Source organism: Sturnira hondurensis, unplaced genomic scaffold (genome assembly GCF_014824575.4).
Source record: "Sturnira hondurensis isolate 20B ecotype Veracruz unplaced genomic scaffold, ASM1482457v3 Scaffold0025249, whole genome shotgun sequence".
NCBI classification, from domain to species: Eukaryota; Metazoa; Chordata; class Mammalia; order Chiroptera; family Phyllostomidae; genus Sturnira; species Sturnira hondurensis.
In genome coordinates, this window is record NW_028097880.1 from 9,510 (window position 1) to 32,778 (window position 23,269).

At 52.9% G+C, this 23,269-nt stretch overlaps 1 gene segment (V, D, J or C); it reads left to right on the top strand.

Moving 5' to 3' along the window:
• Positions 1-4,830: 4,830 nt before the first annotated feature.
• LOC118982197 (immunoglobulin lambda variable 4-3-like) lies at positions 4,831-23,044 on the top strand. The segment is given in 4 exon segments: positions 4,831-4,891; positions 5,012-5,329; positions 21,056-21,094; positions 22,557-23,044. Coding segments are annotated over 4 exon segments (723 nt in total).
• Positions 23,045-23,269: the final 225 nt, after the last annotated feature.

Here is a 23,269-nt window from a genome sequence, read left to right on the forward strand (position 1 = left end):
GGGGACGCACTAAATGCAACCATACATTGATGTTTCTCTCCCTCTCTCCTTCCCTTCCCCTCTAAATATAAATAAATAAAATCTTTAAAAAAAAAACTGTTGCTATGCAAAACAACTCTCAATGGCCCTGCTCCATTCGTCCCTTCCCCCAACTGCCTGCAAGGGGGGTGGGGGGGGACATTGAGGACATCTTAATAATATTTCCTCCAATATCCCTATACAATGAGTTCTGGACACCATTCCAAATCTTTTTTCGCCCCCCTCCCCGCTTGGCTGCACCCTGTATCAGTACCAGCAGAAGCCCAGCAAGGCCTCTCTGCTGGTCATTTATGAGGATAGCAACCGGCCCTCAGGGATCCCTGACCGATTCTCAGGCTCCAACTCAGGGGACATGGCCACCCTGACCATCAGCGGGGCCCAGGCCCAGGACGAGGCTGACTATTACTGTCAGGCAGGGGACAGTAATGATGCTCACAGTGACAGAGGCAAATGGGAAAGTGGACAAAAACCTCAGTCTGTGTTACACTCCCCTCAAGTCCAACTAGAACTGCAGACAAAGCCACGAGCTGCTTTGGCCCAGGTCCCATTTCTCAGATGTCCAAGTGGCCCCTCCTCCCAGCCTCAGGCAGCTGTGCAGAGGGTGGGTCAGGAGTGGATTCAGGGCGGCCACAGGGTGGCCTTCTGTGTCACTGCTGCAGCGCAGCTTCCTGGAGGAGCAGGTGAAAAAACCACAGCCTGCTGGAGTCCTGTGTCCACAAGTAACGGCCCTTCAATATCTATACCAGGGTGACTAGGCTGCTCCTTGGAAAAACATTAGGAATTAATCCCTAGAACCTCCCAGCTCAGCTGAGCTCTGCAGGCCCCAGGCTCCGAGGCCTCCCAGGACTCTTCAAGGGGCCAACCAGTGACTGTACTCCCAGCACCCCTGCTGGAGTCCCAGTGACCATGGATGTGCCCTCACTGAGAAGTTTCCAAGGGGCAGAGAATTGCCTCCCTCGGGGTCATTCTTCTCCCCAAGTGTGTGACTCACACCTTTTGACCACCTTGTGCCAAGATGCAGGCCCTGCCTCAGGTCACAAGGACCTAGCAGCCTCCAGCTGAGTCCCCAACTGTCACTGCTTTGCAGTTCCCAGGTCTTGCCTCTGAGCTTCCCTCCAGAGAGACGCCCTGAAACCCTGGAGTGAGGTTCTCTATGTCAGAGGGAGTGTCCAGGGCCCCAGAGAGGAAATAACAGCCCAGGGGGAGCATGTGGGAGAGAAGAGGGCCTCACAGACGTAACACTCTGGGTGTCTGCAAACATTCCTGCGAGACTGGTGCGTGCATGTGGGAGGAAACCGGCTGAGGAGGGAGCCACCCAAGGACACTGGAGGGGACAGTCACAGGTCAGCACACCAGCCTGCTGTGCTTATGCCCAATCGCGGGGCGGGGGGAACTCCCAGTTCAGGCATCAGGTACACGAGTCAGAAGACCTGTGTCCCACGGTGGGGAACTTAATCCCAACCATGGTCTGGACTGGTGGCATCTCAGAGAGTGTCAGTGAGAGATGGTGAGACAGGACAGACATGTGACTAGTAAGTCACTGAACCCCAAGTGGGAATCTTGGACACAGGAGGACACACACATCTGTCAGATCCAACAGGAGTCAATCACATTGCCTGACACCCTGCCAGACTTCCCTGTGAAGAATCAGGAAAACAGGACTGTTATGAATGTAAAACCATTTTAACCAAAAGGGCCCTGAAATGGCCCAGATGACACAGTGTGTGGACTAGGACACAGAAACTGTGACTGTTACATTATTTCCTTCAATCATGAGGGAGAATGAATGATTTGACATAGCAAGGGAAGACTCAGAGGCCAAAAATCCAAACTGGAAACCTGAGTATAAGAGCTGTAATATTAGGGATTAAAATGCATGGGATGATATAGTCAGTCAACTATTCAAAATGGGACAGAAAATAATAAAGACCAAGGATAGAAAGGGAGCCCACCTTCTCTCCAAACACCCCCACACGTCTATTTGTAAAACACTTTTCTCCAGGACATCACAGGGTCTGACACCTGAATGAAGCTCAGTCTGACGAGGGCAAGACAGTTGAGCACCAAGACCCCAGTGTCCTAAGAAGGAGTTGGGGACACAGCAAGGGGAAGTGAGAGTTTCCATGGTGACGGACACCAGAACACACAGGTCCCCTGGGATGGACTAAGATGCAGATGCAGCTGCAGCAGGTCAGGGTGGGCCTGGAACGTTCCTGTGTGACCGTCCCTTCCTAGGACCACACTGGGAGTGGCTTCACTCCTGTCTACCTGCCACTCACAGCTCAGTGACAGTCACCACAGGAAGGCACCATCTGTGCAGCACAGGGACCTGCTCTCCTTGATGAAATTTCAATCTCCCTTATGGAAAAACAGAAATTTCACACATGATTGAGTAGGTAGTCAAGGATCTTAAGAAACTTTGAACTCCATTTGTTCCAGGGTGTGAGAGAATGACTGGACGTGGTCATTGCAGACAAGGAGGACAAGCACCACAGCCAAGTCACCACACAGATGTAGAAACCTCAGCGTACGATGCACAATGACCCTGATGTGACTGACAGCAGGTTCATCTCTGCAGAGGAAAGATAGTGACAGATGACGTGGAGGAGAAACTACAGAGAGAACCTGAGACACACACACAAAACCCCATTGAATAAACATGCAGAGAAGCGTCAGGAGCTGGAGGGCACAGAGGGAGCCTCACAGGCATGTGATCGCAGCCTTTGAAGCAGAGACATTTTGGGGGAGGTAGAAAAATTATTTGACGAAATATTGGGCAAAAAGTACCAAATTCAGTGAAAACTGAGATCCTACAGATCCAAAACCCGCAGCATAACCCAAGCAGAGAAAACACACAGGAAACATCATCACACATCACAACCAAAATCCTAAACCCAGTGTCGATGAGAAAATCACAAAAGCCTCAGAGACACGGGGGCCGACCACGGAGAGGACGGAGCAGAGGGATCAAAATATTTTCTTGAAGCAGGATGACTTGCTATTTTAAAAAAAGGAATATACTTCCCTAACTCACAAGCACAGATCACGGTTTCAAAGTGAAACCCCCCAGGATGGCACTCACAGGTGACCTCCCAGGTGGTCAGGAGACCACAGCACAGGTGTGAGCACTGGCCTGCAGGAGAGGCCAGTGGGTCCCATGGGTCCCTGAGGTGTGAGTGTGAGGAGTGGACACCCCGGGGTGGGAAGGGCAGAGAGGAGCTGCTATGGTCCCCTCAGCTGGGGACAGTGGGAGCATGTATCAGGCACTGGACCCTGGCCCCCTCTCCACTGTCTCTCCAATTAAACTCAGAGAGTGAGTCAGGGGTCTGTCTGTGCGCATGAGTCACCTCAGGGCTGCCCTGTCACCTCCAAGCACAAGGCCTCTGGCATTTTGTACATGAACTCAGTTCACTGCAACCTCAGCCCCACCAGGGTGACAACAATGTATTTGTCCAGGACAGCAGGTAAAAAGTGTTTTCTTGCCAAATGTAAAATTTTACAGGTTTCTAACATTAAAAGGCTTGTCTCCCGATACTGCCACTTGTGGAAACTCAATGGCTTTGACCACCGGAGAAAACAACCCTGACACAAAGTATTAGAGACCCAGCCTGTCCCAAACCATGTCCAATCACCTGATGCCAATGCCCCTTTGACATGGGACCCTGTGCCCTCTGCCAGGGAGGGAGGTGCAGGAGGGTCCCCAAGTTTCCCACACACAGTCCCATGTGTCACTGGGAAACACAGCTGCCAACAAATGAGGACCTGAATGCTCAACACAGCAGAGTCTGGGAGGATGGTGTCCCAGACTAGAGAGAAGAGGATGGTGATAGGGGTCTGCAGTGGGGACAGTGGGGACACAGGTCCCAGAGAGGGGCAGGGCATAAAGAGGACACAACACTCAGGCTCTGGTTCGACCTCCTGGACGAAAGTCTTGGTTGGTCATCACTGTCTGGGGGGTTCTGAGAAAATCATAACCTCAGAATGATGGCCCCCTGCCCATCAAACAGGACAAGGGGCTGGGCCCTCCACACAGGGATCCCCTGGGGTTATTCTGATGTCTGGTTATTACGACATCAGGTGGGGGGTGCATATAAAACACTCCCCAAGGGTCACCACCCTTTAAGTCACTGGTGGCAAACACCAACCCTGTGGGCTGGGTCCGGCCCTCCCCCTTGTTTTATCCCTCCTGGCACCTGGTTTCTATCTAGCAGGAGCACCAAGCTCCTTGCCCTAGTTAAGGAGTAGTTACATTTATACAGTCCTAAAATTACATTCGGCCCTTTGACGGTGACCATGAGGCTGATGTGACACCTGGTGGAAATGAGTTTGACACCCCTGCATTAAATTAATAGAAGTATCCATCTGATGCATTAGCTACATAATGTAGGATGATATTCATCCTGAGGACACCAGGGGGCACTGTGGGTCCTGGTCTGGGAAACTTCATAGGTTAAGTGCCCTTGGCTGGGCTCAAGGGCAAAGGGCATGATGAGGCTTCTTTGAAGACACTTCTATGGGGTAAAATCCAATCTTCACCATGAAACCCACACGTGGACATTCTTCTGACCCCAGGAAGTAATTTGATCCCAGCAGGGGGTCAAATGACCCCTCCTTCTGACCCCAGCAGGAGGCTGTTAGGCTCAGGGCTCAGACTATAGCTGAGACAGACAGTTGAGAACCAGAGAAGAGATTTGCATTCATGCTTCTCCCCCTTCACCTGCAAGGACAGAGGATAAGGCAAGAGCTTGGACAGGCCAGTGCCAGCTGGGCAGCCTCAGGGCAGAGCTCCTGGAAGCACCTCCCACCATGGACTGGGCTCCCTTCTATCTCCTGCCCCAGCTTTTTTCCACAGGTCAGAGAGTCCCTGGGCACTTAGAGATTCTGAAGCCAAGTGTTCCCCTCCAAACCAGTTTCACAGGCATCTGTCCATTCTGGGTGCATTCGGCATCATCCCTGTGTTTTGTTTCTGTAGGTCTCTGTGTTGCGCCTGTGCTGACCCAGCCCCCGTCTGCTTCTGCCTCCCTGGGAGCCTCGGCCAAGCTCACCTGCACCCTCAGCAGTGAGCACAGCAGCTACACCATTGCATGGTATCAGCAGGAGCCAGGGAAGGCCTCTCAGTATTTGATGTATGTTAATAGTGACGGAAGCCACAGCAAGGGGGACGGGATCCCGGACCGGTTCTCAGGCTCCAGCTCTGGGGCTGACCGCTACTTGACCATCTCCAACCTCCAGTCTGAGGACAAGGCTGAGTATGTCTGTGGTGCAGACTGTAGTATTGGTGGCCAATACGGTTAAGACACAGTGACAGACAAAGGGGAAGTGAGGCCAAAACCTACCTGCTCTGTCCCTTTGCCCCACAAAGATCCAGAGTGACCTGCTCCTTGTCCATCACCAAAATGCTGAGATTTGACTCGTCTCTGCACAAATCCCATCATCCTTCACCTGCTCCCCAAAACACCTCCAGGAGAAGCAAAGGAGGGTCATAATTCAGGTCATTTTGATGACGCTTAAAGGGTATACCAGCTCCCAAATGGAATTGTCTTCTGGAGGACAGGCCCTTCTATTACTGGATTCCCCACTAGGAGAGTGTTCTAGGAGCCCATCTGTACCTGTGTACCAGCTGGCGTTGTTGTGAGAGGCTGTGTATGGCTTCAGTGAAGTTTTCTCAAAGACTCTTTCAACTGGTTTGCCCATTTCGTGATGGGTGGTTTACAAGTGCACCCGCCCACACCGCCTAAGTGTTCAGCCATTTTTGGCCAAAAATAGCATGACCCCATGTCCCATACTCCCTATTCACCCAAACTTGCCCCTAGAGACTGTTTTTTATTTCCCCTGGTGAAAAATGTCCTCAAAGGGAATCTTTTGCTAATGTGAAAAAGGTGAAACAAAAAATGACAGAAACACTAAAAGAAATCAAAACTGACATGTTTGAAAACTGTTTTTAGCAGTGCAAAAAAAGATTTTAACATTGGATCAAATGGAGAGTTCTTTGAAGGTGACTGAAGTTCAAACATGTAAGAATAAATACCCAAATTTTAGTAAATAAATTCCGGGTTCTTGGGAGTCCGGGTTCTTGGGTGTCGCATCCATATTCCTCATTGGAAGCAAGAAAATACCAGCTGTGCTAAGCAACAATGTCAAGCAGTTGCCCTGGCCATGAAATTTCACAGATGGTGAAACGTGTAGCCAGGGATATTAAGAAAATGTGTATTCCATTTGTTCCAGTGTGTAGAAGAATGTGTGAGCAAGGTAATTTCAAACAAGGAGGACAAAAATCACAGCCAAGTTCCTACACAGATGTGGAAACTGCAGCGTCTGAGACACAATGACCCTTGAAGTGACTGACAGCAGGTTCCTCGCCGCAGAGGAAAGATAGTGACAGATGATGTGGAGGAGAAACTACAGAGAGGACGTGAGACACACACACAAAACCTCACTGAATAAATACACACAGGAGCGACAGGAGCAGGAGGGCACGGAGGGAGCCTCACAGGCACGTGATCGGAGTCTTTGAAGCAGAGTTTTGAGGGGGGGTTAGGGTTATAATTCCTGAAACCAGGCAGAGTGGTCCACAACAGTTTCTCACTGTCCTTCCTGCTCAGACAGACCACACCCTCCCCCCAGGGCACTGACCCTGCTGTCCCCACACTCACTTCCTCCTCCTGCTCCCTCTTCCCACCCTGATGGCAGCTCCAGGGTCCCCTCCAGAGAGACCCCTCCAGCCTCTCCCCACACAGGTCCTGCCTGTCCCTTCTTGTCTGATCTCCACTAGTTACTTAATTACTATCACAACTGCACAGTTATTCCCATGTAATTATTTTTATTGATTGCCTAACTGATTAATTCATTGATTTCTATTAATTATTTCCCTCCTTAGTGAGAAAGTTTTTTAATGCAAACACACGCAAGACAATAAGAGACGTGGGAAGACGTCTCTTTTCCTCCTAAAGCCCCAAGTCTGGGGCCTGACGGGTGTTCACAGACCTCGCCACCTGTGAGGTCCCGAGTCCTTCCCACTTTCTTCCAGGCCATGCCTGAACGTCAGGGTCGGCTTATGAAAAGTTGCTAAATAACATGCTAATGTGAGATATTGACCCTCAGTCTAAATGCTCCTCGTTCAGAGCAACAGAGGAGAATGTCACCAGGGTCCCAGCTTTCTGGGGGGCAGTGCCCTGAGTATGGGAGGGTGAGAGTTGTGGGGCACATTTAATGGTTGTCTGTCCACATTCTGCCTGAAACTTCAGGATTGTTCACCAAAAGTATCTTTACTAAAGCTGGATACTGTTCGGCTTGGGAAAAAAGACAGCATACTGGACGAAGGTGGCGTTGACTGTGCTGTGTCATCCACACCAGCGTGTCCCCTGTGTGCTCCCATGTGCACACTGGCATCTGAGAGGCAGGACTTGTCCCGTGCTCACATCTCACCCAGGACGCAGTGTCTGGCAGACACAGTGGGGCTGAACCAGTGTTTGCTGGGTAAGCATCTCCTGTCTCAGTCTTTGGGGCAGATGCCACCAGTGCCCTATTTTCAACTTGCACTAGCGGTGGCATCAGTGAGAGGCTGTCCCTGTGTCCTTTGTTTCCCATGCAAGTGCCAGAATCGAATCACTACTCCAGGGACATGTCAGAGATGCTTCAGGTGGGCCTGCCCTCTCCCCCTCCCAGTGAGCCTGTTCGTACTTTTATGGGTGATCTGAGCCACCTGTGCCTTGTTTGAGCCCGGTGGTGGTTATGGAGAGAACAGCAATCCCCCCCTGGGAGCTTCAGTCCCTGGATCAGGAAGTTACCACCTGAGCAGTGGGTTCAGACTCTGCACCTGCACTGAGCACACACCTGCTCCCCCTGCAGCCACTGTGGGGAGGCCACCAGGGGGCAGCAGAGCCCAACTGGTAAAGCCACTTGGAGACTGGGAGGGCCTGGGCAATCAGAAATCTACCAGGCAGGGGTACTGTTGTAATTTATGTCCTGGAACAATCTATCCCTTTATTGATAATTAAAATATTTAGTTGTGGTAAACCAGGGAAAATATGAACATCCAGGCCCCATCTGTAAAAGTATTAGTAGGTTTTCTACAGTAGCATCTTTGACACGGATGATGGAACATTCTGACTCTGAGTCTCTCAGATTTTTTTCTTGTCAAATTGGCCTATTTTTATATCAGAGGTCCGGGTAATTCATTCCTGTCCAGCCCACCCCATTTGCACTCACACTCTGTGTCTGTCACACCTCTTCTAGCCCTGGGGCTGACCTTGACTCTAGGACACAAGGGGACACTGGGGCACAGCATCTATGACCTGTCCCAGGAGCTGGAACCAAGTTAAAAACCGACAGCATCTCAGCAGCTCCAGTTCTCCTTGTGCCCTGAGCAAGGTGGGAATGTCCTTTAGGCTCTGATGTTCACACACTGTCACTGGGATGGGACCCTGCTCAGACCTCAGGCTCATATTGTCACCACTACAGTTAACACTCTATAGTGGGTTCAGAACATGCAGACAGACGTCACCTCTGAGCTCGGTGCTGGCCAAGTCAGTCCACCAATGAGGCCAGGAGCAGTCTGGTATAGAAATGTCAGCCCCACACTATGGCACCAGGGGATGAACCAGAATCCCCTTGGAATGAGGTGGGGTCTGCAGGGACCCCCCCACCCTTCCCTGAGTCTCTCAGGCTCAGCCCCATCGGGAACCACCCAGCTCCTCAGGCAGCACCCCTGAGCCCTGGCTGATTTGCATACCCAGCAGCTCTCCCTCCAGAAAGGGGATAAGAGAGGCCTGGGAGGAAAGCTGCCCAGCCTGGGGCCTCAGGGAGCAGAAGTGGGGCACCTCCATCATGGCCTGGACCCCTCTCCTCCTCGGCCTCCTTGCTCACTGCACAGGTGCTGCCCCTGGCTCCCACCCACTCTTGTCCCAGTGGTCTGAACAAGCCTGACCCTGATCTGAGTTCAGCAGGGCACTACCTGGGGGACCAATGGCCCTGGGTCTGCCGCAGAATTAGGGAATGGTGGTCCTGTACGCTTCACTGTGCTCACTGTTCTGAGTGAGCCTGAGGGGCTGCACCTGCCAGGAGAAAAGGACAGGAGGGTCCTCATTTCTTCACAGACTGTATGGGTCAGGTGAATCTGTGGGACACATGGGCTGAGACTGATGGCCCAGAGCACAGGCAGGGTGGGGTCTCCTGGAAAAAGGTACTTCAATTCTAAGCCCACTTCTCCTTTCCTCTCTTCAGGTTCTGTGGCCTCCTATGAGCTGACACAGCCGTCCTCGGTGTCCGTGAACCTGGGACAGACGGCCAGGATCACCTGTGGGGGAGACAGCATTGCAGATTATAATGTGCACTGGTACCAGCGGAAGCCCAGCCAGGCCCCTGTAACAGTCGTCTATGGTGATAGCAACCGGCCCTCAGGGATCCCTGACCGATTCTCAGGCTCCAACTCAGGGGACACGGCCACCCTGACCATCAGCGGGGCCCAGGCCCAGGACGAGGCTGACTACTACTGTCAGGTGTGGGACCACGATAATGATGCTCACAGTGACACAGGAAGATGAGGAGGTGAGACCAAAACCTCAGTCTGAGTCACATTCTCCTGAGGACCCACGAAGATGCAGACAAAGCCATGAGCAGCTTTGGCCCAGGTCCCATTACTAAGGTCTCCAAGTGGCCCCTCCTCCCAACCTCAGGCAGCTGTGCACAGGTTGGGTCAGGAGTGGATTCAGGGCGGCAGGACCAGGCTAGCCTGCTGTGCGGTGGGCCACAGACTCAATTCTAAAACGAGGGCCTGACTAAATGACACACTGCCGGAACCTGTGCCCAGAAGTATAGGGGTTTGAATTCTGCCTTATAGTGACTGGGCCGCTCCTTATCCAATGATATGAATTAATCCATAGACCTCTCAGCTCATTTGAGCTCCGCAGGCCCCTGACTCTCTGGCCACCCAGGACTCTGAACGGGGCCAACCAGTGACTGCACACCCAGCACCCCTGCTGGAGCCCAGGTGACCATGGCTGTGCCCTCACTGGGAAGTTCCCATGGGGCAGAGAATTGCCTCCCTCAAGGTCATTCTTTTCCTAACATGTGACTCAGGCCCAGTAACAATCTGACACCATGATCCAGGCCCTGCCTTGGGTCACAAGGACCTAGCAGCCTCCAGCTGAGTCCCCCGCTGACACCACTTTGCAGTTCCCAGGTCTTGCCTCTGAGTTTCTCTCCAGAGAGACCCCTGACACCCCCCTGAGTGAGGTTCTCTGTGTCAAATGGAGTCTCCAGGGCTCCAGAGAGGAAATAACAGCCCAGGGGGAGCATGTGGGAGAGGAGAGGGTCTCAGAGAGAGGACACATTGAGCATCTGCAAATATTCCTGCAAGACTGGTGAGTGCATGTGGGAACAAGCCATCTGAAGCTGAGGAGGGAGCCACCCAAGGACACAGGAGGGGACAGTCACAGGTCAGCACACCAGCCTACAGGGCTTGTGCCCAGACAGGGGGAAGCTCCAAGTTCAGGCATCTGGTGGATGAGTCAGAAGATGTGTGTCCCATGGTGGGGAACTTAGTCCCCAACCAAGGTCTGTGCTGGTGGCATCTCAGAAAGTGTCAGTGGGAGCAGGTGGACACAGGATGGACCTGCAATCAGGTAAGTCACTGAACCCCAAGTGGGAATCCCCGACACTGGGGGACACACACATGTTCCAGATCCAACAGGAATCAGTCACATTGCCTGACACCCTGTCAGACTTTCCTGTGAGGGGTCAGGAAAACAGGACCCCTTTTAGACACAAACAACCAATTTTCTGAAATGGCCCTGAAATGGCCCAGATGACACAATTTGTGGACTAGGACACAGAGAAGATGACTGTAACTTATTTCCTCCGTTCATAAAGGAGGACAAATGATTTGACTCGGGAAGGGAAGACACAGAGACCAAAACTCCAAACTGGAGACCTAGATATCAGAGCTGTAATATCAGGGATTCAAAATGCACGGGATGAGATTGACAGCCCATGAGATGCTACCAAAGAAAACACTGAGCACTTGCTGTCAAAGTAACAGAATCTGTTCACAATGAAGCCAAAAATAACACAGACCAAGGTTAGAAAGGGATCCCACCTTCTCTCCAGACACCACCATGTGGCTGTGTGTAAAACACTTTTCTCCACCACGCTACTCTGTCTAGCACCTGAATGAGGCTCAGGGTGAACACAACTGGGCTGATTGGTGCTGGTGGAAGAGAGAAAGGAGCTACGGCCGCTGCCTCAAAGCTGCCACCTGCATTCGGTCTCCTTGTGATGGGAGTGCACCGCCCCCTGCAGGCATCAGACAGGACTTGGGAACCGAGCTGGGAAATCAGGTTCTGCTATGCAAGTGTGCCCACCTGGTTAGAAGGTGTGGGAACTACAGAGTGCTGACCACACCCATTCCAGTGGGACACATCCCATCACCCCACCTTTGGGCTGGAAATAACAGGTGTCCCCGAGTTCCAGACACGGCCAGGACTAGAGTGAAGCAGAGGCAAGTAAGACATTTTTCTTGCATGCAAAATTTAAGGGCGTGCCCCAAACTTGCTAATCAAGGTAAATAACATTTAATGCAATATTTTTAATCAAAATTAATATAAAAATATTCCATGACAAACAAAACATCAAACTGTTCAGTAAAGTCAGGTTCCTACCCTACACAGGCAAGACTTGTCTCACTGGCTCCACTTGTCCCCCACCCCATCCCCAGATGTGGTCCAGCTTCCAGGGCTGAGGTGGGTGCTGGGGAAGATGCAGAACCAGAGTGCTGCCCCCGCATCTCCCCCTTGGCCCTGTCAAGTGGAGCCCTCGCCTGGTCTGCTGCCTGTCTCCACCTTCAGAGCTCTGGCCCTTTCTGGCCTTTGCCTCCCTCTACTGCTGGTCTCTGCTGCCCCCTAATGGACTCTGCCCTTCCAGATGCACCCCAGGCAGCTGGGCTGGGAGAGTTAAAGGTTAAAACACACACATTTTCCAAAGCCCCCGGTTCCAGGCTGGCCCCTCCTGTGTCCAAAAAGGCTGATCCTCCCAGGTCTACTGGTCCTGGCAAGCCCCGGGACACAGGCTTTACACCAAGCTACTGTCTCTCTCAGGAAAGAAACTCCCCCTCTGCAAGCCTGTCTCTGCTCATCAGTAGGAGCTGGAAGAGCCCACACCACTCGAGTCCGAGTTATCTAGGACACAGCAGCATTCTCTCCCCACTTGCTGGAGGGGCTGCACTCCAGGATCACGAGAAGAGCCAGGGTCTTCAGGGCCCCCGGGGACCCCTCAAGGGTCCCGGGAGCTGCAGAGCCAGACCCTGACGCTGAGGACTCTCAGACTCCAGAACTTCTGGCACATTCCTAGATGGGTTGTTCATCACCCTCGGCCTCGGGGCTCCCCCTAACCCCACCCCCTGCAGGAATGACGGTGAAATGCTCACTGTGAGATGAGAAGGACCAGGGGCTTCAGTTTGGGAAGGGAAGGGAGTGCAAGGCTTGGGAGACCTGGGCTGGGGGAAAGGAGTCTATGGCCTCCAACAGGTATGTTGGCCTGTGGGATGGAGAGTGGGCTGGAGACTGATCAGCAGGGGGCGCCCTCCGACTCGGGGAGCAGGGCAGAAGTGACTGGGCAGGGTCACACACCTCCACTCCAGGAAAGAAAGGGCAGGGTGAGATGCGGAGGACCCAGGAACCCTGAGCAGGGGGGTCCGATGAGCCAGACAGTGGGGCCCGTACTCCTCTGGCCCACCCTGAACCCTGCCCTCAGCACAAGGCACATCTGAGACTGAGGAGGGGGTGGGGAGCAAGTCTGGAGGGGCCAGAGCTGCAGCTGTGTCATCTGGGAAGTCCCAGCCCATCCCTTGAGGGTCCCCAGGCTGTAGCCAGACCCGGATTTCCGACCACAGTCACCACAGGAGGATGTGGTCGGCGGAGGATGTGGTCGGCGGCGGGGTTCACCCAGAGGCAGGTGCAGGGACCCGGGAGGAGGGGCAGCTGAGGATGGTTTGGCTAAGGACAGCCCCTTCTTCTACCCAAAACCTGGGGTCATCCCTGGGGGAACCAAACCTTCTGGGCCCTGGACATGGGGTGAGAGTCACACCCACACAGGGGTGATGGGATAGAGCAGCTTCAGCCTGAACCCCAGAGGCAGACCCTACCCCAGGCCCCCAGGAGCCCAAGGTCAGAGGCTGCAGTGGGCCAAGCACAAAATGGGGAGAAGCTGGACTGGAGCAGGGGCCTCCCAGGGCCTCCCCTGCACCCTGCGTCATGTCTGTTGGGACACCCACTTCCTGTCACTGTTCAGGGTCTTGACTGTCTCCAAGGCCGGGGATGTGTGAGTTGCACGGTGCAGCGCTGCCCAGACCTAACCTCTCAGAGCCGCCTAAGCAGTGTGTGTGTGTGGCGTGGGAAGACCAGCCTGGGGTCCCTTGAAAGCTGCTCTGCTGAGTTGGTCTAACCATTAAGTCCTAACCATCATCACCAGTTTCGCTCCTTTCTCCCTGCTCCCTATCACCATGACCAAGAGCAGTAGAGGGCCTGAGAATTTTACTCTACTTGCAAGCTAAAAAAGGGAGCCTGCTTCAGACTCCCAGATGCCAGCAGGAGACACGAGACTTTTGGGGCGGAGACAAAAACCACTTTATTGCTCATAGTTTATCCTTCAAGTAGCCAGAGTATCAGCATCATCGAGAACAGCAGCTGGAATAGCAGCATCTTCTTCCCCCGGTTCTCTGAGCCCCACAAGGAGGTGTGAAGAGGACCAGGTGACAGCTGCACACCCCTGAATCTTGGGACCCCAAACCTTTTATACTGGCTAGTGAGCACAGGTTGCTCCTGAGGGAGACCGCACCGCTGCCTTCCGAGGCTGTTCACTGCCCAAGCATCCTTGGAAAGGACGCGCCCCAAAGGCAATCAGTGCCTTTGCTCATGAGACAGGCAGAAACGAAGAGGCCCTCAGACAGCTATTCCTGGCCATGATTATCCACACCAAGGAACTCAAGTCCCCGGCTACTTGTTACTTCGTCCCATGGAAAGATCTGGATTGATGCTCACCGAATGTAGCAGAAAAATTAATGGGTATCTGACTCAAAACACAGGCCAGACAACTCGTAAAGAGACCTTGCAGCCAAAGTCAAGGTTGGTGGGCCCTGGAACCCCCTTTGGAGCTGCTGAAACAGGAAACCAGGAGCTCTAGGATCTGCGGCTCTGGACTCGAGTGGAGGTATGGAAGATCCTGTGGCCGAAAAGGCAACTTGGAAAGCAAGAGGGTGGGTGCTGGGTGTGACAGGCAGGAACCTACAGCCCGAGTTCCCCCAGACACCCAGCAGCGCAATTCCACGGAGACCCACAACAACAAAGCACACCCCAGAGCTGCGCAAGGGCCAGGCCTCCTGGCTGGGTGGCCCCCCCCCCGCCAAAATGTGCGATCTGCTTGACCAGTGCTTTCCTCATCTTCTAAGTGGGGGAGACCACCCTGGCTCAGAAGGGAGCAGGCACCATTGTCAGGGCTACCGAAGCAGCGTCCCGCTCATTGTTGTATTATGTATTATATTCCTGGGCTTCAAAATGAACCCCAACCCAAAAAGTGCCTGAGCAGACCATCGCTCCTGCACCCCTGCCCAACAGAACCCAACCCTGGCTCCTTGGGTACAAAGCACAGCCTTCCAGGTGGGCGGAGGGTCAGAAATGCAGGGGACAAAGTCACTGCTGGATTTCAGCTCACCCTGTACCCTGCATCCCAGAACTGCCTTGGGTCCTGCATGCATCTGCTCTGGGCTTTAGTTTTCCCACCTGTGCAACAGGGCCACTCGGCTCAAGGACACACTAGGAGTTGCTCCAAAGCCCACAGGAAGAGGAGGCAGACAGGGAAGGGGCATTTGCTCTGCGCGGGTGCTTAGCAGACACATGATCGCGTTCACCCTCAGGCCTGCCCCCATTTCACAGATGAGACTGAGGCCCAGGGGTAACCTAGGGTCTGGACAGTTGCAACATTCATGAGCTTGACGTTACTGCTTGAGTGAGGGGTAGAGGTCACTCCCCATAGGACCCTCGCCTCGTGGAGAAGCTGAGTGAGGAGCCAATCGCACCTACCAGGACTGACCAGGCCAGCCATGGAAAGGCCAGGCTGGACTGGCAGGAGTAGTGTGCAGGGGCCCAGCCTGGCGGCCTGCTCAGAAGAGAAGCCGCAGGACGGCCCCAGGGAACTCAATTGCTCACCCACTGGATGCATGGCTGCCCTCCATGGCCTCTCCAGGCCCCAGGGAGATGCTTCACAGATCAGAGGTGCCCTTGGGGAACTGGGGGAATTGGGCGGGAACAGGTGTGTTCCACCCAGTACCCCAGGGGCAGGGCCAGCGGGGGTTTCCGTGGGAGATGGTTGAGGTCTGGATCCCAGCTACAGCAGGGTACTTGGCAGATGCCACTCTAAGGGAGACCTCCAGGGGCAATAACCCTGGAGAGGACCAGGCACTGGGGACAGGCACCAGAGAAGGCCCAGGCAGAGGACGGGCTATTCATGACAGGACACACTGGGATGGCTGCTACCAGCAAGGACCTTGGGCTTCTACCAACAGCACCCGCCCCTTCCAGGGAGCTCACACTGAAGGCCAGGACAGAGGTGCCTTTGACCCTGAAGGCAGAGGAGGCCCAGGACAGGCCAAGTGGGCCATGAGGACCCCAGGAGGCAGAGCCCTGGCCTCAGGAAGCACTGGCCACTGCTGCTATCGGGCCTGGCCATGGCCACCATGGCCCACTGCCCCTGAGAGCAGCGCTTCAGAGCAGGGCCCCAGGCCCCCACCCTCAGCAGAAAGCAGCCCTCGGAGCCTGAGGGACAGGTAAGGAACCCCACTCGGCATCCGGGAAGGATGTGGAGGAAGGGAGAGTCCACTGGAGGGCAGGGTCCTGGGCAGACAATGGCCTTATTTAAAGAGTTGGCATTTTTGTTCAGTACGGATTTGTTTGCACTGATTCTTATTTTTAATGAGGCACTTATCATTTGGGGGACAGACCCTTCATCTCCGGGTCTGCATAAGGTCCTGGCGTCAGAGCCAGACAGAGGCCCAGAGAGGTGGCCACAGTCCCGGGACTGGAAGAAGTCCCAGGACTGAATGCTCTGACTTCAGCTGCGCGTCCTGTGTGTTAACAAAATGGTCCAAGAGAAGGGAGCAAGGACTTGGCTTTGTCTCCCTGATGTCCTCGACTTCTCAGCTCTCATAAGTGATTCCTAGGGCCAGGTCTAGGGACGCAAGGCGGTTGGACCTGAACCAGGGTGTCACGCCCCGTTGTGGGGACAGACCCATGGACATTTTAGGAGCAGTAAGGTGGGAGAGGATGCCCAAGTTGGTCTTACAAGGCATCCCCCGTAGCGGGAGGCGTCTGACCGGTGATGAGAACGTTCCAGGCAAGGGAAGCAGCCCGGCAAAGAGAGAGGAGAATACAGGGCGCAGGCGCGGCAGCTCCAGGGACTCGGGAGCCAGAGCTGGGGCGCAGATTGTGCGCGTCTTGTGCTTTGTGTGCCCGGGTTTCATCTTGGCGTCCAGGAGGAATTGTTGAGAGGTCTTAGTAGGAAACTGTCAGAATCAGATTCGTGTTTTGGAAAAATGGCTCCAGACCAGAGACTGGGGGGAGGCCTGATTAGAGGATGTAGAAGGCGCGGTAGCCGAAACCTGCGCCTTGGGGACGCGGAAGCGGCGCGGGTCCGAAACCTCCTCTGACAACGGCGGGTGAACTGAAGTGACCAGACCGGAGGGTGGATGGAGAGGAATGGGCGCCCTCGTGGACTGACTGTAGGAGTCCAAAATGTGCAACCGTTTTAGCAATATATGTCACAAAAGAACGTGTATTTATTAAAATAGTGTAATTCCACTTCTAGGAATTCATCCTTTGGGGGGGGGATGATCAAAGACATAAGCAAAGGTCCACACACAAAAATGATTAGCCCAACATCCTTAACGATGGGAGAAAACTGGAAACAACCTGAACATGAGCAGAAAGAGTGTGACTAGACACAGCCTGGAATACCCATCAGAGGGCACCGCGCGCAAACCCCCCAAATTGCGTTCCTGCAGCATCTTAAATAACATGGCAGATTCCATTTCTTAAATGATGTGCACAGGGTCCGTTACACAGAATGCTTCCAGTTGGGCTTTTTAACCCATGTGCCTTTTCAAAAGCTTGTCAGAAAATGTAGAAAAATGTCAATGATATGTCTCTGGCTGGTGGGATTTTACCTGATTTTGATTCTTGCTTTACAGTTATCTGTAGTTATGAAAATACTCACAAGAATATTTATGTCACTTTCATCTTCTAAAATAATTTTAAGACAAGAGTAACATGGCCTTGTGGACAGAGATTAAGCACAGAAGTATATAAAGTAAAAATTGAGTGTTTCTGCTTATTATCTCTCCACATCTTACCCTACAACCCGCTAGGCAGCTGCTGTGGTTCGGTGTGTACACCACCAGCCGCTCGCCCACGGGTGCCTGTCCCTGAAAACACGCACAGACACATCCAGTCGGTGTGCGGGTTTCATTTTTCAGAAATGGAATCATACTCTGCATATTATTACCCTGCAACCAGCTTTTCAAAGAACCTGTTCTTGACATCTTCTATGTCAGCCCATAGGGATCTCCTGGGTTCTCGTCATGGCTTTGTAACACTGCAAAGTTCAGACGAGCTGGAATATATGTAAGCGTTTCCCTATTCATGGACATTCCGGCTGTTTCCCATCAAAAAATATAAGTTACAAGCGACGCCCTGCTGAAATCCCCGCAGGCACACACATGCACTCGGTGTGCTTGGGCACCGGCACTTGGGCATTTCCACAGGGTAGGTGCCTGGAAGCGGACCTGCGGGGTCGGAGAGAGGCCACTTTGGGGATGTTCCCGGCTGGGGCCAGTGGTCCTCCCGAAGGGCCGCTCCAACGACGTGCCTTCACTGCAGTGAAGGACGGCGCCCTGTCCTCCACTTCCTGGCCGATACTGTGGTATTGCTGTCGTTTTTTTAATATCCCCATTTAATGAGCAAAAATGGGAGTACGTCTGTTGTCTGTTTCTTTGATTGTTGAGAAAATCTATTTTCCTTTGCTATTTTTATTGACGCATTTTATTTCTTTTGTGCATTTGCTGCTCGTCATTTTGCCTACGTTCCCAGTTAGGTGGTTGTATTTTCTTGTAGAAAATAAGAAACTGTTTATCTGTTGGAGATCTCAACCCCCTTGTTAAGTACCTATGTCGGAAATATTTCTCCCCGATCTGTTATATGCCTTTTGTTAATGGAGTCATTTGCCATAAAGCCATTTTTAATTTTTGTATGTCAGACTGGTTTAGCTATTTCTTTGTGGTTTCTGTGATCTGTGGCAAGCATGGAGAGACATCTTTATTTCAATATTACGAGATCGTTGTTCTGTCTCCTTCTGGGGTTTTCATTGCGTTGGTGTTTGTTTGCTTCTTTTGATGTCACCTGGAGTTTATTTTTGTGTAGGTAAGGATGTGGCCTTATTTGATTTTGTAAATGGAGAGCCGGGCATCACGTGCTTGTTGGATATAAACGCAACTTCTGTCAGATATGAAATTACTGATTTCTCACAGTCCCTCTGTGGTCTTAATGATCTAATGACCTAGACCTGCATCTGTTCCGCGCTGTTTTAACTCTTTCAGCTCCCAAGTGTGTTTTGGTCTCTGGTAGGGAGAGAACCCATCATTGCCGTTGTCTTGCCAAATAGCCTGTTCGCTGTCATCATTCTTTCTGTTGGGCCTTAGAATCAATTCAGAAACCCGTCTTTTGGTGTCTGTGGTTTTCTGGAATATGTGTGAGAACTGACATCTGTGCAGCTCTCAGCATCTTCTTCCAGGACCGTGACCGCCCCTCCTCATGCATTTTTCCATTAGCTGAGTTGTTTTGTATTTAATTCCTGCAAATCCTGCATATTTTCTGTTAAATTTATTCCTGGGGGGTGTAGATATAATTGTTATTGAAGCTATGAAATCTTTTCCAGTGTCATATCTTAAATGGTTATTGTTTGTATAGAAGGGGAAACTACTGGTTTTTGTATGTGGCTTTTGTACTAAGTTACTTTACTTAACTCATAGGAGTTCTAATAGCTCTTCAGCTGATTGTCTTGGGTCATTTTTTAAGTGAATTATCACATCGCCTGCAAAGAACAACGTCCCCTCTGTTTTCCTATTACTTACACCTTCCCCACTTTGCCTCATTTTTTAGCTAGAATCTGTGGAACATGTTGAATCACAAAACTGAGAGGAGGCGTCCTGGCCTTTGAGAAGGTTGTGCCTTTAAGTGTGAAGGTTGCTGCGAATTTGGGGAGATCCCCTTTACTGAGTTGAGGAAGTTTCCTCGGGAAATTCATCTAATAAAATGGCTGCGTGTTTGCTTTCTTTAAATCAGAAACAAGTGTTGAATTTATACTAAGATTATCTTAAATACCCCCATGACCAAATGGCCCTGCTGCTCAGGTGGAAAACGCTGGCCCTGGTGCAGTGGGTCACTTTCCAATTCAGACAAACCACTCTGGGAGACCAAATCAGTTGAGGGGAAGCCTGAGGTATCTTGCCGTCATAAATTCTTAGAGTATGACTTGGGGGTTTCTGTTTATTTGTCTCAGTATTTTAATGGTATAATTCCGCTTTGGTTCGATGGTGATATTTTTCTTACACTTCAGGTTCTTATCTTTAAGTGAACAAATTAATCATTTACAGATTAAAGACATGATACCGGAATTTACTTCAAAATATTTTAGATGTCCTACCATCACACAAAATCAGTGGAGGTGAAGTCTGAGGTATAAATAAATATTTTTGTGTGATGGTAGGACATCTAAAACACAGAGGCTGATTCAATGAGGGGAAAGCATTCTGGGTGACTCCGGGCCTCTGGGTTGGAGAGGAGCCTGCTGAACATGGGGGAAGGGGAAGGCGTGTCTGGGGGGCCTGTTGAGTTTGAGCTGACTGCAGAGCATTCAGGAAGGGTTCAGGAGGCAGAGTGCACATGAATCTAGAGCCAGAAAGAGAGGCCAAGCTTGAAATAGGGACAGGAGACCCTTGGACAGCTGTCAGAGTGCACAGAGTAGGTCAGAAGCAGAGAGAGGGGGAGACAACAGGCAGAATGGGATTCTGGGGGCCTGGGGGGTCAACCGTCATGGGAGAAAGGAAAAGGGAGAGTGGGTAGTCTCAGACACCAAGGCAAGGACAAACACCAGGAAGAGGGATCCCTTGCGGAGATGTCCAGGACACTGGGGAGAGACCTCAAACTTGACCAGGTTGAGGGTGTTATTGGCTTTGACTTGATAGGTTTCAGGGAAACAGGGGGTGAGAGCCAGGGGACCCCCCAATCACATCCCAGCACATGAAACAGTTGGGAGCCATCGTTGGACAAATGGACAGACGATGGATGGATGGACGGATGGATGGATGGATGGATGAAAAGACAGTGGTCTGACACGTCAGAAAAACTTTGCGAAAGAGGTGGAACTGAACTGGGTCTCAGCGCGTGGAGACAAGGGGGAGGGGATCTCCACAGGGAACAGCATTAGCCAGGAGTGGCCCAGTGTTCACAGGCCCAGGGAGAGCTTCACCTGGCTGAGATGTGGGACGTTGTGGGAAAGGAACACTCAGAGGCCCCAAAATGAGGCCAGGAGAGAGGTCAGACTGGTCTGAGCTCCACCACCCAGCTGCTTGAGAGGGCAAGACACTCAGAATCTTTGTCAGCACTGAGCGTTCAGTGGTAACCAGGGCAGCCTTGGAGGTGCCAGGCAGTGGGAGGAACGCACTGGGTCACTTGAACACATGGGTGGCACCTGCCTTGAATGAAGGGGCTGGGCCTAGGGACACCCCTGGGCTGTGGACCCACCCACGGTTGCCCCAGACTCTGGGGGGCTGGGTGCCCACTGCCTTGCCCCGCCACATAGCACAGCTGCAGCCCTGCGCCCGTCACGCCAAGCAGGTTCTTTCTCAGGACTGGTCCCCAGGGCACAGGCCCCAGGTGCTGGCCTGAGGGGTTTTAGACTGAGCCTCAGTCACTGTGTTATGTTTTCGGCGGCGGGACCCACCTCACCGTCGGAGGTAAGTGGCTCTCACATCTTTTCCATTGTGTCCCACCCCACTGCTGTCTTGGGAAAGTCTCTCCTCTCTCTGTGGGAGTCTCTCCTTGCCTCTGCCCTTCAGCCTTACGGACTGACCCCTACTTTCTCCATTGGGCCCATGGAGGCGGGTTGGTCTCAGAGTAATGAGCAGGAAGGACCCCAAGAGCAGAAACCCAGTGACCATTCCAGAGTCTTATACTCAGATGCAACCAGGTCCTAGAGGCCTGGGCTGGGGGTTTGGCCCCAGAAATGGGGTCTTTACCCACTTCCAGGGCAGTTGTCTGCATGGGGGCGTAGAGACCAGTCTGACAGGGTCACTGGGCAGCCCTGGAGATGGTCCCAGGCACCAAGAGAATCAGGCCGCGGGCTCCATGCCCACCCAACCTGGGGGAGCCATACAGGAGGCTGAGGCAGGGCTGGGGCTGGAACTTGGCCTTTGGGGACAAAGAACAGCCGGACGAGGGTGTAAGGAGGGCAGAGAGAGAGTCTGGCTCATTCTAGGCTGAAGCCCCCAGGGCCTCTGCAGGGCCTTGAGGATGTGGGGCCATAGAGACTCAGGTAAGATGGGGCGAGCTGGCAAGGAGCTGGCCCTCTCAGGATGACAGTCAGAAAGGAGCAGGTCCCAGGGACAGAGACTCATCTCACCCTGGATCCCAGGGAGCCCGAGGTCCCAGGTATCCCATCTGTCCAAGGGTCACTCTCCTGCAGAGTGTTAGATTCAGGAGGTAGTAAATAAAGGAGTGAATGGGGGACTCAGAGCTACAGCTGCCCCGAGAGGTCAGAGGTGGCTGCAGGGCCTCTCAGCAGCCTCAAGAATGCAGCTGAGATTAAGGGTCCTAGGGTCAGGGCATGAGGGACATGGAGGTGGGTAGAGCCACAGGGAGCTCCAGCTGCAAGGACCCAGCTTTCACTGTGGAGCGGAGGCCCAGCTGGGACAAAGCCAGGTGCTGAAAGGAGGCAGGTGGCTCCGGGCCACACTGCGCACTGGGCTCAGCCTAGGGGCCTCCCCACATGCCGCCATGATGGTCCCGGCTGGCTGGGCAGGGACCCCAGACCACAGAGGAGGCCCTGGGCTCCAGGAGAGTGAAGTAAGGTGGGAACCTGGGGCTGGATTGAGGGCCCGGGAGGTCGGGGCCAGACTCCACACTCAGGAGGGAGGACACCCTGCCCTGGTTACACTCAGGGGAACTGAGGCTACAGGTACAGGCTATAGGCTTGACCAGGTCACTTGGGAGAGGTGACGTGGAAGGGCTTCTGGGAGGGCAAGAGGCTGTTTTCTATTCATGGGCTGAGTGGAAAGCAGAGGGCAGAAATAGAAGAGTCCCCCAGATAAACAAACGCAGACACCATGGGACTGGTCACAGAGGCTGTAGATTGGGTTGGGGGGATCCCAACACCTAGATACCTGCCCTGTGTCTCACACCCCCACCCCCACCCCACAGATCAGCAAAAGTCTGCACCTTCAGTCACTCTCTTCCCGCCATCCACTGAGGAGCTGAGCAACAACAAGGCCACACTAGTATGTCTGATCAGTGACTTCTACCCCGGAGACGTGACAGTGGCCTGGAAGGAGAATGGCAGCCCTGTCCTCCAGGGCGTGGAGACCACCAAGCCCTCCAAGCAGAGCAACAACAAGTATGCGGCCAGTAGCTACCTGAGCATGTCAGCCAGCAAGTGGAAATCTGCCAGCCAGTTCAGCTGCCACGTGACGCACGATGGCCGCACTGTGGACAAGGCAGTGGTCCCCTCCGAGTGCTCCTAGGACTCTGAGCCCCCATATTCTGAGACTCTGCTCACCCACAACCCCCATTCCCCAGCTCTCCACTGTATCCCTGGGACTCGCACCCCTGTCTGCTCGGACTGGGCTGGTCTCAATGCCTCCCCATTTCTACTTGTCCTTAATAAAGCCCTGATCATTTATCATCTGGCATTTCTGATGTGTGTTCTGTATTCTGGATGGATCTCTAGGTTAAAAGGTCGCTAATAAAGGGTAGGACAATAATGACGTGAGGGTCCTTCTACTCATCATCCACTCAGCCAACCTGACTTGAATCAGTTCTGAGGGCCAGTTGGAGCCCTGACCCAGAGCAGGACTTGCCCTATAGGGCCAGCCTTGGAATGCCGTCCTTGTCCAGGAGGAAAAGAGAAGTGCTGA